Source organism: Pristiophorus japonicus, chromosome 12, assembly GCF_044704955.1.
Source record: "Pristiophorus japonicus isolate sPriJap1 chromosome 12, sPriJap1.hap1, whole genome shotgun sequence".
Classification (NCBI taxonomy): Eukaryota; Metazoa; Chordata; class Chondrichthyes; family Pristiophoridae; genus Pristiophorus; species Pristiophorus japonicus.
Genome location: NC_091988.1, coordinates 196,419,965 through 196,433,553, shown reverse-complemented (window position 1 = coordinate 196,433,553; position 13,589 = coordinate 196,419,965). Strand labels below are relative to the sequence as shown.

The window sequence follows — 13,589 nt, the reverse complement described above, 5'->3', positions numbered from 1 at the left end:
CATAAAAGGAGTGGTGTGCAGCCCAGGGAGCAGCGTGGAGGCATGCCACTACAAGGTACAGCCCGAGCTGGTGCAGGAGGGCGACGGCAGCGAAGAGTGACATCAGCAAGGTCCAGGTCGGTGATTGGAGCGTGGGCAGATGCAGCAGGAGCAGCGAGAGACTGTGGGAGGGATGTGATCGGGGCCCAGGGGAGGCGTGAGTTCGGGGCCAGGGGCACTGGGGCAGCACGGGCCCAGCCCACACTGCGATATGTGCGCGCACTGGGTCTGTGCAGCAGAGCAGGTCTCCAGTCGTCTTGGCTAATCCTTGCCACTGGACCAAGACCTAGCTCTGTCGAGCCCGTGTGGTGGCTGGTGTGCAACGGCCACCACACGTTAAAAAAATCCACGCACAGGCATCTTCCAGCCTTGAGGATGTAGTTCGGGTTCTTCATTCGAAACACCTGTGAACTCGTCCTTTTTTTTGGCGTGGAAGCAAATCATCCTCGTTTCGAGGGACTGCCAATGATGATGATGAGCACTTTGAGACATCTGGTGGTTGTGAAAGGCGCTATATAAATGCAAGTCTTTCTTTCTTCTCGTCCTTTTAAAAGGGGGGGCACTTTTATTGGTTTTATTTTTATTTGCGATTGATGACATGGGGGCAACCCGGTGTCTCCTTGCGGGTTAAACAGAAAGGGCATCTGTAGAGAAAGAGAGTTAATGTTTTAACCTTTCTCCGCGTTTAGCTCTCCATTATTTTCAGTTGCGTTTCTCCCTCACTTAAAATGTTGTGATTTGAGGATGGATGTTTTAGAGAGGCAGTGAATAAAATGGGGCTGGTGTGTTGGGGACTGCACGTTTGATCTGACGACCCTTATATACATATATATGGGAGGAGCCTCCTAATAATATCTGGTCTGCCCGCCCACTTCTTGATATCTGGTTGAACCTGTCTTTGAAACAAGGTGTTTTTTCCTCCTCCCCTCCCTCCCTCTCCTCTTGCCAATAATGTGTGAGTTGCATGGGGAGGTGGGAGGATGTTGCAATAGGCAACCCAGTCAACGTCAGCCAGCTCAGAGTGAGAGTGAAAGCATAGAGCTGTGTAATAATTCAGTCAGATTACAGCAGACGTACATCATACCCTGTCTAGGCGGTGGGCAGAGAGAGAGAGAGACACTCACTCCTCACTCACTCGCATCGCACCAGCAAAGCAGCTTTAAACGCAAGGAAAGCAGGCGAGAGAAAATCTACCCGCCTCTGGAATCCCATGGAAAGAGCGAGAGATACTTCTGAATACAAAAGGAGCAACTTGCATTCTTAGTTGCGAGACTTTGTACCCCGTGTAATGCTTCTGGTTATGGGGCATTGGAATTTGTTTAAATAAGTTATTTTCGAGGAATTACAAAGAATTGTAACCCCTCCCTCTTCTCTCTGAAACGTTATATTATTGAATAAAAATGTTGGCGGATAGTGGGAGATAGGGCGCGTTGTTGCCGAGTTGCGATTGTAGCCAAGGTCCGCTTCTATGTCAGTTTCGGGGCTCCCAAGAGGCACACGTGGGGGATTGTGAGCCGCCGCCAGTGACGGAGACCGAGGCAAGAGCAAGAAAAGGGACACAGAAGATTGCTCTGTTCGGCTCAGGGACCGAGTCTGGGATCTTTGAAACGACCAGGATACAGATACAGAGAGAGAGAGAGAGAGAGAGACAGAGAGAAAACAGACTCGAATATTGCTTTGTTGCTGGAAATTCCTAATCGAAACTGACTCGGCGAATTCTTCTCATTGTGTAACGAAAGGAAAAACTTGGGTAAGAGTTTTAAAATAAAAAAAAAATGTGTGTTTGTGTGCGCCTGAAACTCACCGTGTTTATGATTGAACCGTGTTTTTTTTGTTAAATTGGGGCGTGTGTTTCAGTTTCTTTGTCCCACATTCGACTTTCTCCCTCGCCCCACTGTTTTCTGGTGTTGAAAATTTATGATGATTGCACTCCCAAATATTTCAATTTTTCTCTCTCTCCCCGCCCCCTCCGCTCAGGTTGTGTTTTAAGTTTATTTGCAGAAAGTAGGCCTTTGTCCAGAGAGAGTTTTAACCCCGCAGAGAAGTTGGTAGAAACTTTTTTTTATCCTCCTCCCTCTCTCTTAACGGTTTGTGATTTTGGGGGTTCGGAGTTAGTTTTTATTCGAAGTCTTTTACATTCGTTGTCGCGCGAGGCGAGTTTCTCCTTGAGATTTTCAAACCGCTGCAATCGAGTTCTTTTGCTAGTTTTGGGGGTGTTTTTGTGATGGTATTGTGTGTCCCGGGACACTCCTTCCTCCCGGGGTAAAGTTGTGTGTTAATGTAAAGCTACGGCGATACCTGAAATTCCTGCAGCTTTTTACACTCCAATGTTTATGAAGTTTAGAAGTCCCTTTACTGACCTTCCTGCCGTGTGTTCACGGATGCCTGCGTTAGTTTAAGGGGAATCAAGACACTGGAAGTGTTTTAAGATCATTAAATAAGTTGATAGGGTGGTTAGAGAAACGATTTCCTCTGGGGTGGGGAGTCCAGAACAAGGGAGGGGTGGGCATAATCTTAATATTAGAGCCAGGCCACTCGGGTGATGTCAGGGAACACTTCTTCACACAAAGGGTAGTGGAATTATGGAACCTTCTCCCCTAAAAAGCTGTTGAGGTCAATTGAAAATTTCAAAACTGAGATTGATTTTTTGTAAGGTAAGGGATAAGGAACCAAGGTGAGTAAATGGAGTTAAGATACAGATCAGCCATAATCTAATTGAATGGTGGAACAGACTCTGGCTGAATGGCCTCCTCCTGTTCCTATGTTCTAATGGAAGTGTTGGGTTGGCTTTCCCTCGTATTTATCGCTTTCTCTCTCTCTCTCTCTCTGCCCCCCCCCCCCCCAGGCTGCGGCCTTTGTCTATTGGTCTACAGCCTGTAAATAGAATCAATGGCTGAGTTTTCAATGTATACTTGGCGTGATTCTTAAAACAAGCCGCCCTCCTCCTCCTTGTGTCCATGTGGGTGTTGAATGTTGGCGGCCTTGAGCATCCCAGATTATAATCGTTCACCCATTGGTGGCTATGCTTTCTGTTGCCTGGGCCCCAAGCTCTGGAACTCTCTGCCTAAACTGCACCTCTCTCCTCCTTTAAGACGCTCTTTAATACCTCTTTGACCAAGCTTTTGGTCACCTGCCCTAATATCTCCTAAAGTGCACAGCATCAAATTTTTTGTCTTGTAATACTCCTGTGAGGCGCCTTGGGACATTTCACTATGTTAAAGGCGCTATATAAATACAAGTTGTAGTTCTTTGCCCTCCCCACCCCCTTTCGGTCTGGCCACTCCGCCTCTGTTTGATCCTTTCTACCCAATGCCATGTGATGGATTCTGCACCAACCCAGACCAGGGCCTGGTTTTGATCAAAACTGCCTCCCCTATTAACAACTTGCATTTATATAGCACCTTTAACGTAGTCAAACATCCTGAAGCATTTCACAGGAACTTTGTCAAAAGAAATTTCACAAAGAGCTACGAGATATTCGAACAGGTGACTGAAAGATTGGTCAAAGGGATAGGTTTTAAGTTTTATCTTTAACAGGAGCTGATAGAGAGGCAGAGAGGTTCAGGGAGAGAATTCCAGAGCTTGGGGCCCAGGCAACTGAAGGTACGGTCACCAATGGTGGAACGATTTATTATCGGGCCAGAATTGGAGGAGCACAGAGATCTCGGAGGGGTTGTAAGGCTGGGGGATAGGGAGGGGCGAGGTCATCACTTTAAACCCTTTTCCAGCTCACAGTTTGTCTTTCATTCAAAAAAAATGAATCACTCCCCAAGTGTGTGACTGTGACATGCTTCTGCAATAATAAAAGGGTTTTTATTTCTATGCTCTGAGCAGTTTTGAGCTGATTAATTATTACTGGCAGTGTCATCTATGAGCACAGACACTGATTGCGTCAGTGCCACTCATGGATGAGGCATGTATTTGAGCAACTGGCCCCAGGTAATCTGATTGGCTGGGCAATGAGTTGTTACCTGAACTTGGCTGTTCAGTGCATCCTGAATGTGATTCATCAGAATCCCGCCCGGCTCGGGAGGCTGTCGAGAGCCGGAGATGTGAGTCTGGTCTTGGTGTTTACCAGTTTGTGCTGCGAGAGGGGGTTTGGCAAAGCGCTGAATCTGGGCGGAGGTCCGTGTGTTTGTTTCGGGAGGAGCAGAGTTCGGATCTGTGTGATTGCGGGGGGTCGCTGGATGAAGCTGTGGGGTTGTGTCTTTCGCTTTCGATCAGTGGTTTATCGAGCAGGCCTGCGCTTTACCCCAGCGCCACCTACTGCACCAGTGTAGTGGCATTTCCACCAGCCAACCTCAACGGCCTCGTATCAGCACTCAAATTAACGCTGTATTCCGGTCAGTTTTGTGCCGTGAACAACCCCCCCACGCCGGCTGTAATCTAGATTTACACTGAGCCCTCTTGGCTTCACACTCCCTCGCCTTCAGAGGTGCAGAATTGGAATTTCAAAACCAGGTGAATGTGATCCAAACAATTTGAGAGGAGACTGAAGATGTTTACATCTCTCTCTTTCACAATCCTTATCAACTGAAACAGCGCTGGTTAAGCGGGAACTCCCTTAAGTATCTAAAATATTAATTAAAAAGCTCTAAAACACAAGTTCAGATATGATGCTGGGTGCATTTGAGTTCATTCTCTTCAATTATCCGTTGGCACAGACTGATTGTTACACAAACTAGGGTTGTATTCGCTAGAATTTAGAAGATTAAGGGGTGATTTACTCAAAGATTTCAAGATATTAAGGAGAACTAATGGGGTGGTTAGAGAGAAACTATTTCTGCTGGTTGGGGAGTCTAGGACTAGGGGAGCACAGTCTAAAAATTAGAGCCAGACCTTTCAGGAGTGGAGTTAGAGAACACTTCGACACACAAAGGGCGGTAGAAGTTTGGAACTCTCTTCCACAAATGGCAATTGATGCTAGATCAATTGTTCATTTTAAATCTGAGATTGATAGCCTTCAGTTAACCAAAGGTATTGAGGAATACCTCCATGGTCTTGCCCCTCCCTATCTCTGTAAGTCCCTTCAGCCTCACAATACCCAGAGATGTCTGCGCTCCTCTAATTCTGCCCTCTTGAGCATCCCTGATTATAATTGCTCAACCATCGGTGGCCGGAACCTCAGCTGTCTGGGCCCCAAGCTCTGGAATTCCCTCCCTAAACCTCTCCACTTCTCTCTCCTTTTTAAGACGCTCCTTAAAACCTACCTCTTTGACCAAGCTTTTGGTCATCTGCCATAATTTCTTCTTGTGTGGCTCGGTGTCAAATTTTTGTCTTCTAACACTCCTGTGAAGTGCCTTGAGATATAAAAGCAAGTTGTTGTTATGGGGCACAGGCAGGTGGATGGAGTTAGGTCACAGGTCAATCATGATATTGAATGGCGGAACAAGCTCGAGGGGCTGAATGGCCTCCTCCTGGTCCTATGAATGTAGCTTTAGAGCCATTTTGTATAAGAAACCATTTTGTAAAATTGTCCCTTTTTTTTTGATGCAGATCCTCATGAGTGTGAACGCCCCGAGCTCGCTGCCCTCTCACCCCGCCAGGCTGAAGAGGTTAGACTTTGACGATGCTGATGATCCCGACCTCCCCAAATGTAAGCGGGCCCGTCTGAGTCAGCTGTCCATCCCGGCCTTGTCGCCGTGCCTTGGCTCACCATCCCCAACCCCGTCGTCCTCCGATGATGACAACAGCGCGTCCCGCATCGGACCGTACCTCCTGCTCAATCCCACGGAGGCGAATAACTGCTACAGGGCCGTCCACACACACACGGAGCAGGACTACATCTGCAAGGTAAGGTTATGGATGCTAGCAGGAGAGGGGGAGGGTGTGGGAGGGTGCGCCATTTGTCGCGCGCACTGCCATCGCGGATCAGGGCGGAATCCGGATCCATTCCTGGCCTACATGTCTTAGCTGATCCCTACTCAGTTGGGTGTGGGTTGGGTGTTTTTTCTTGGCCGTGGGAGGAGGGGGGAATAATTGGCCTCGGGGGGGGCCCCAGGCTGTGGGAAGGGGTGACAATTTGCCTCAAGGTCCCTGACAATTTGGGTGTGGGCGGGGGGGAGCAGAATTGGGCTCAGTACCCAAGGGTGGGGTGGGTCGAGCACAATTGGCCTCAGGGCCCCAGGCTGTGGGAGGGGTCGAGTTCAGGAGCTGATGCTAGGGGGGTGTGCTTTTCAAACTGTTTCCCAAAAAACCCCAACTGGGTAGTCCTTTGCCTGGCTTTATTATTCTTCTGTGTCACTTGATGCCAGTTGGGTTGAAGCAGGATATATCTTAACCACGGGGAGGAGATGTGTGTTGAAGCATGCTTTTAGAGTCCAGGTGGGCAGGGCAGCACCATTGGCAGCCAAGCCCCAGGCTCTGGAATTCCCTCCCTAAACCTCCCCACCCCTCCATCTCCACCAGGAAAGGATGAACAGGCTGGGCCTCTCTTCGCTAGAAAAGAGAAAGTTGAAGGGTGACCTTTTAAAATCATGAAAGGTTTTGATAGAGTGGATACAGAGAGACTGTTTCCACTTGTGGGGAAGAGCACAACCAACGAACACTAATATAAGATGGTCACCAAGAAATCCAATCGGGAATTCAGAAGAAACTCCTTTACCCAGAGAGTGGTGAGAATGTGGAACTCGCTGCCACAGGGAGTGGTTGAGGCGAATAGTATCGATGCATTTAAGGGGAGGCTAGACAAGTGTGTATATATATGAGGGAGAAGGGAATAGAGGGTTATGCTGATAGTTAGACGAGGAAAGACGGGAGGAGGCTCGAGTGGAGCATAAACACCGGCATGGACTGGTTGGGCCGAATGGCCTGTTTCTGTGCCGTATATTCGATATAAAACTTCTCTCTCCTATTTTAAGATGCTCCCTAAAACCTACCTCTTTGACCAAGCTTTTGGTCACCTGCCCTAATACCTCCTTGTGCAGCTCGGTGTCAAAGTTTTGTCTGATTTGCGCTCCTGTGAAGCGCCGTGGGCCGATAAAAGGCGCTATCTAAATGCACGTGGCTGTTGTTTGCCTTGACCGGCTCTTCCTCCTTTTCCGGGTTGCAGGTGTTTGCGATGAAGCGCTACAGCGAGGTGATTGCGCCCTACGCCCGCCTCCCGCCTCACCCGCACGTGGGGCAGATGGCCGAGGTGATCGCGGGGGACCGCAAGGCCTACGTGCTCTTCCAGCACGGCCACGGTGACATGCACTCGTACGTGCGCACCTGCAAGCGGCTCCGCGAGGAGGAGGCTGCCACGCTCTTCGGGCAGATGGTCGGGGCGGTGGCCCACTGCCACGACCACGGGATCGTGCTCCGAGACCTCAAGCTGCGCAAGTTCGTCTTCACCGACAGGATGAGGTGTGTTTTTGGGGAGGTTGGGGGGGGGGGGGTGGAGGTCGGAGCGGGCTCAAGGCCATTTAACTAACCTCTCCACAACTAAACTGCCATCGCCTGGTGTACTTCAGGTGTGGGGTATGTGTCTGTGTCATAGAAATATAGAAAATAGGAGCAGTCGTGGGCCATTCGGCCCTTCGAGTCTTCACCGCCATTCGATATGATCCTCTATCTCAACACCATATTCCTGCCTTTCCCTCATACCCCTTGATGCCTTTTGTGTCTAGAAATCTATATATCTCCCTCTTATATTCAGTGACTTGGCCTCCACAGCCTTCTGTGGCAGAGAATTCCACAGGCTCACCACCCTCTGAGTGAAAACATTTCTCCTCATCTCGGTCCTAAATTTCCTACCCTGTATCCCGAGACTGTGACCCCTTGTTCTAGACTTCCCAGCCAGGGGAAAACATCCTCCCCGCATCCAGTCTGTCCAACCCAGTCAGAATTTTATACATTTCAATGAGATCCCGTCTCATTCTTCGAAACTCTAGTGAATACAGGCCTAGTCGATCCAATCTCTCCTCATACGTCAGTCCTGCCATCCCAGGAATCAGTCTGATGAACCTTCGCTGCACTCCCTCTATAGGAGTCCTTTCAACTCGAGGATTTCTGCTTGAACCCAAGGTGGACATTAAAAGATCTCATGGCACTATTTCGAAGAAGAGCAGAGGGGAGTTCTTGCCCGGTGTACCAGCCAGTATTTATCCCTCCACCAACATCACTTTCAACAAAAAAAAACCCCGATTATCTGCTGTTCATGGGATCTTCCTGTGTGGAAATGCTGCTGCCGTGTTTCCCTACATTACAACAGTGACTACACTTGGGGAAAGTACTTTGTTGGCTGTGAAGCATTTTGGATCGATGCGATAGAAACACAAGTGTTCTCGTTTTCTTTTGAGCCCAGACCAGAGGGGCGGAGGGACCTGGTCTTTCTGCTGGTTGTTCAGGTCTGAGGTGAATCGCTTCCTGGGCAGCCTGGTGCCGGCTTCTTGGTGGATCTGTTGCCTTGGCAAAGGGATGGTGCAAAGGATCGGTGGGGAGGGGGGGTGAGCGGGAGTGAGGCTTTGTGCCTGGGGGGAGAGGAATCAGACTTTGTCCAGGGGGAGGGTGTAGAGAGATTTGCTTTTATATATTTCTGAGGCAGAGAGAGACCGAAAGCAGAGAAGGGTCAAAAATAAAAGAAATTGCACAAAAAGGGATTCGGGAGTGATGAAAATGTAGGTCACCGTTCCGTGAGCTTGTGTCTGACCAGAATCTACCGACCACTCAGCGATGCGATGCCTCCAGTGGGGAGCGGCCCCAGCAGAGGGAGAGCTTTAATCCTGAGCAGGTGGTCCGTGACTGAGAATCGGGGGGTGGTCTCTGCTGAGCCACACTCCCTGTGAGCGCCATCTCTCTGTTCAACGCCACGTCGCACAGTCGCTCCCTCTGACGTACTGAGACAATCTGACCTGTTCTTCCCCCCCCCCTCCCCCCACTCTTTAATTCGCTTTGATTGCCTTGTTGCAGGAGTTGCCCGTATGCACGCTTTCCCTACAATGTTTTGTTTTCACCCAAACCATTGTACCGACGGACGTGTATTATTCTGATAGTTTTGATTTTGAGCTATCGTCACTGAAGTATGATATCCTAGTCTGACTTCAGACCCTTGGTGGTGCTGTGATGCTGTGCAGCTGTGGAACTGCGCGGCTCTGTCTGGGATCCTCAGACTGCCACTAACTGGTCGCTCTTAAAAGAAAAACTGATTGCTGGCAATGGGGGAAATCAAAGAACTCATCTCGGACGTCCCGCAGTGCTCCCAGCCGATGAAGTACTTTTAACGTGTGGTCACTGTTGTAATGTAGGAAACACCAATTGTGCCAATTTGTGCACAGCAAGCTCCCACAAACAGCAGTAAAACAAATGACCAGATAATCTGTTTTGTTTTTTCAAAGTGATGTTAGTTGAGGGATAAATATTGGCCGGGACACCGGGGGGGGGGGTAACTCCCCTGCTCTTCGCCGAAGTAGTGCTCGAGAGGGTGGACGTCTCATCCGAAAGACGGCACCTGCGACAGTGCAGCACTCCCTCAGTACCGCCAGCCTCGATTTTTGTGCTCGAGCCTCTGGAGTGGGGCTCGAACCCGCAGCCTTCTGACTCCGAGGCGAGAGAGTGCTACTCACTGAGCCACGTCAAATCATTGGTCTCCGACAGCAAGGCGCTGCAAGGAAACCCACTGTTCGGCCCCACCAGTCCGGGCTGTCGTTCACCGTCCACACCAGAGAAATAATCCTACCCTCGTTTAGCCACGCTGTTCCTTCATCCACCTATCCCAGCTAATCCGGAATGTTGACCTTGTCTCTGACTAAATAACTAGTGAATTCCACAGCCTCGCAACTCTTGAGTGTTTTACATTTTACATTTAACCTTGTATCTATGTTACAAGGCCTCTGGTGCAGCCTACGCACTAGCACTGGCCTCTTGGGTGTACAGTTCCTCTCGGAAGCATTCTGGCAATTCTTACCACTTTCTGTAAATTATAAACAAAATTTAAATGTGGTCATTTGCTTGCAACAAGGGAGAAGTGAGTTCTGAGAACTGAATCACTATCGCAGCTGTGGTGAAATTTGCATCAATTCTAACTGACTGGCTGTTTCAAATGGAGTTCTTTTTAAAAAGGTTTTATTCATTAAACGGGTAACGAGATTGAGCTAGCGACCACAGAGCTGCAGCATCACCAAGATCCCTTGCATCGCCCGTCTCTGCCCTTGCCTCAGCTCATCCACTGCTGAAGCCCTCATCCCTGCCTTTGTTGCCTCTCGACTTGACTATTGCAACGCACTCCTGGCTGGCCTCCCATCTTCCACCCTCCGTAAACTTCAGCTCGTCCAAGCCCTCTGCTGCCCATGTCGTAACTCGCGCCAAGTCCCGTTCACCCTGGTGCTCGCTGACCTACATCGGCTCCCGGTCCGGCAACACTGCAGTTTTAAAATTCTGATCCTCGTTTTCAAATCTCTCCATGGCCTCGCCCCTCCCTATCTCTGTAACCTCCTCCAGCCCCACAAACCTCCGAGCTGTCTGCCTTTCTCCAATTCCGGCCTCTTGCGTGGCCACGATTTTAATCGCTCCACCCTTGGTGGCCGCACCTTCAGCGGCCTGGGCCCTAATCTCTGGAATTCCCTCCCTAAACCTCTCCACATTTACCACCATCCTCCTCTAATATGCTCCCTAAAGTCTACCTCTTTGACCAAGCTTTTGGTCACCTGTCCTAAAATCTCCTCGGGTAGCTTGGTGTCACATTGTGTCTGATAATCGCTCCTAATAACATTTAAAGGCACTGGTATACATGCAATAATTTGTTGTTTAAAAGCACATGCTCTAAATAGTATTTTATTTTCTTTCAGAAACAAACTGAGGCTGGAAAATCTGGAAGATGCCTGTGTCCTGAAGGGGGAGGACGATTCCTTGATGGACAAGCACGGCTGCCCCGCCTACGTGGGGCCCGAGATCCTCAACACCAAGCAGTCGTACTCTGGGAAAGCCGCAGATGTCTGGAGCCTGGGCGTGGTCCTTTACACCATGCTGGTGGGCCGCTACCCGTTCCAGGACACGGAGCCCGCCGCCCTCTTCGGCAAGATCCGCCGCGGGTTCTACACCGTCCCTGACAACATCTCTCCGAAAGCCAAGTGCCTGATCCGCTGCCTGCTGCGGAGGAACCCGGCGGAAAGGTTGACGGCCAACGAGATCCTGGACCATCCCTGGTTCAGCTCCAACTTCAACGTGACCTTCAACGCCGGCTCGGGACCGTCGACCGACCAGCTGGTCCCAGATAGTTACAGGGAGGACACGGACAATTTGTAGACGTGTTTGCAATTTATGGGAAAAAAAAAATGTATTTAAAAAAAAAAAAAAATGAAGTCACGATGTTGCGTGCCTTATCTGTGAATTGGACAGTGACTTTAAACTTCCGCGTCCTTCCTCGTTGAGGCGGTCTGAAGTGAAAGCCTTTGATATTGGGGTTCCAGACTGTACCCTGTGACTTGGGGTTTTCTGACTGAAGGATGGAGCTTCAGAGTGGAGGCACCTTCTCGTCCGCCAGTGTTTGCAATGTGACACTGTGTGTTGGGACAGTGGGTTGGTCAACCCAGCCTTGGGACCCTCCGCACGATCAGCTTTCCAAACCTCTCGGAAACCCACACTGGACTCTTTCCCCGAGATGGGGCGTGGAAGGGACCCTCTAGTCGCCTTATTTGTAGCTGAAGATTATTGGCGGCAATAACAGCAAAACCAGGATTACCTCGGAGCAGAGCGACTGCAATGGAAGTGAACTATCAGAGAGGGGGAGGAGCAAGGAGCGGGGAACATTGGTGGCCCGTTCGGTGACGGCCGGACTAAATCCGTGGACTTCTGAGCTATTCTTCTGCTCCCTGCCCCGTGAGGAGATGCAACAAATGTTGGTTTATTGGTCGATTGTATGGCCTCTCTCCCATGACTTGCCCTTCCTTAAATCTGGGGACCAAAGTGTCTATTATCCTTGCCCGTTGAGGAGGGGTAGTGGGTGGCGAGAAAAGTGATGTCCTGGCCTAGAACTTTGTGGTGATTTGCTCCGAATTGGGCAGAGCAGCTTTCCCAATCTTGCCTCTGCTGGCAGTATTCTGTATAATAACTTCACGTGAATCTGTTGGAATGCCAGAATTTGATGGATTCACATGCTTGAACCAAAAGCTCCTAGCCCAGCCCCATTATTGTGCAAAAGTGAAGGATTTTTCTTTTCCTCTTAACAGTGCTTTTGTGGAATAGTTAAGGGTCGGCAGCGCACTGTCCGGACTGAACTATTTCCTTTGCTTATCACCTCCCTCTTCCTGCTCCCCCCCCCCCCCACCCAGGGAGAGTACTGGTCTACACTGACTTGTGCAGTGTGAAGTTCAGGCTGCGGAGTGTGGCTCTCTCCCGACCAGAGATTGCAGATCCTCACGTGCACCTCTTGATACTTGATTACATACATTTAATGCCTCATCAGTGTTTACAGACTGTGGAACTGAGATTTCCTGGTTCCCGAGTGATTGGTAGCGCGGGGTAACCCCGAGTGATTGGATGTCAAACTCGGCACTGTCCTGGTGGAATACAGCGATTGTGCGCGTGCCTATTTTGTCCAAAAGCTCAGCGTGCGTTTTTTTTTTTAAAACCTGGAGGTGTTAGACTGCACCCTCTTGGCGTTTTAAAAACATAAAAAATATCCAAGATGGCAGGGGGTGGGGTGGAGATGGTGTCCATTGCCCGCAAGCACCGTGGGCACACGTAGGGGCCACGTTTGGATGGCACGCGTCTATCTCGCATATGGAAGAGTCGACACCGCACAGTGGATGCCGTGCCAGGCTCTTCATTAGCTACGGGCGCCGTAAGCTCGGCTGAACGCAATGACCAACCGTACAGCGGCCGGTCCGGTCCCAAATTGCCAAAAACCGAAATGTGGACAATTCCCGTTGTGGCAACCCTTCCACCGGCATTGACCGAGAGCAGCCAACGTGGGAATTCAATGGCCATCAGTGTGGCTGTGCCTTCGGTAGCAACCCCAATCCCCACCCCCACTGACCCTGCACCGTGACTCGCCTAAAATCCATGAGCGTAACACGACAGGCCTGGTGTTACTGGTCGCTTCTTGGGCAGGTGCTAGTTCCCTTGTGGATTTTGTACAGGACAGTATCTATGATACAGAATGACGTTGATGTAAATATGTTTGATAACCTGTGCGGCAGCACCAACACTACATTGGAGTTATTGCGTGTAGGTACTGATTGTATATTTGTCGATTTTCAATTAAAAAAAAAACCCTGTATTTTTTGTTTAGTGTTGAACATTTCTGAACCGCACGCCTCCCGTTTCAGATAATTGCAGGGGCTAGGCCGTGTGATAACTGGGTCCTATATCACTGTTTAAAATGGCCATTCATCATCATCATAGGCAGTCCCTCGAAATCGAGGAAGACTTGCTTCCACTCCCAAAGTGAGTTCTCAGGCGACTGAACAGTCCAATACGGGAATTACAGTCTCTGTCACAGGTGGGGCAGACAGTGGTTGGGGGAAAGGGTGGGTGGGGGAGTCTGGTTTGCCGCACGCTCCTTCCGCTGCCTGCGCTTGTTTTCTGCATGCTCTCGGCGACGAGACTCGAGGAGCTCAGCGCCCTCCCGGATG

The 13,589-nt window shown here is 49.9% G+C and overlaps 1 protein-coding gene across 1 annotated transcript; it reads left to right on the top strand.

The window, feature by feature from the left end:
- Nucleotides 1–1,059: 1,059 nt before the first annotated feature.
- trib3 (tribbles pseudokinase 3) lies at nucleotides 1,060–13,234 on the top strand. Its single transcript, XM_070896383.1, has 4 exons — nucleotides 1,060–1,789; nucleotides 5,536–5,832; nucleotides 7,091–7,383; nucleotides 10,803–13,234. The coding sequence occupies exons 2-4, from the start codon at nucleotides 5,542–5,544 to the stop codon at nucleotides 11,257–11,259; spliced, it is 1,041 nt and encodes a 346-aa protein (XP_070752484.1). The 5' UTR covers nucleotides 1,060–1,789; nucleotides 5,536–5,541; the 3' UTR covers nucleotides 11,260–13,234.
- Nucleotides 13,235–13,589: the final 355 nt, after the last annotated feature.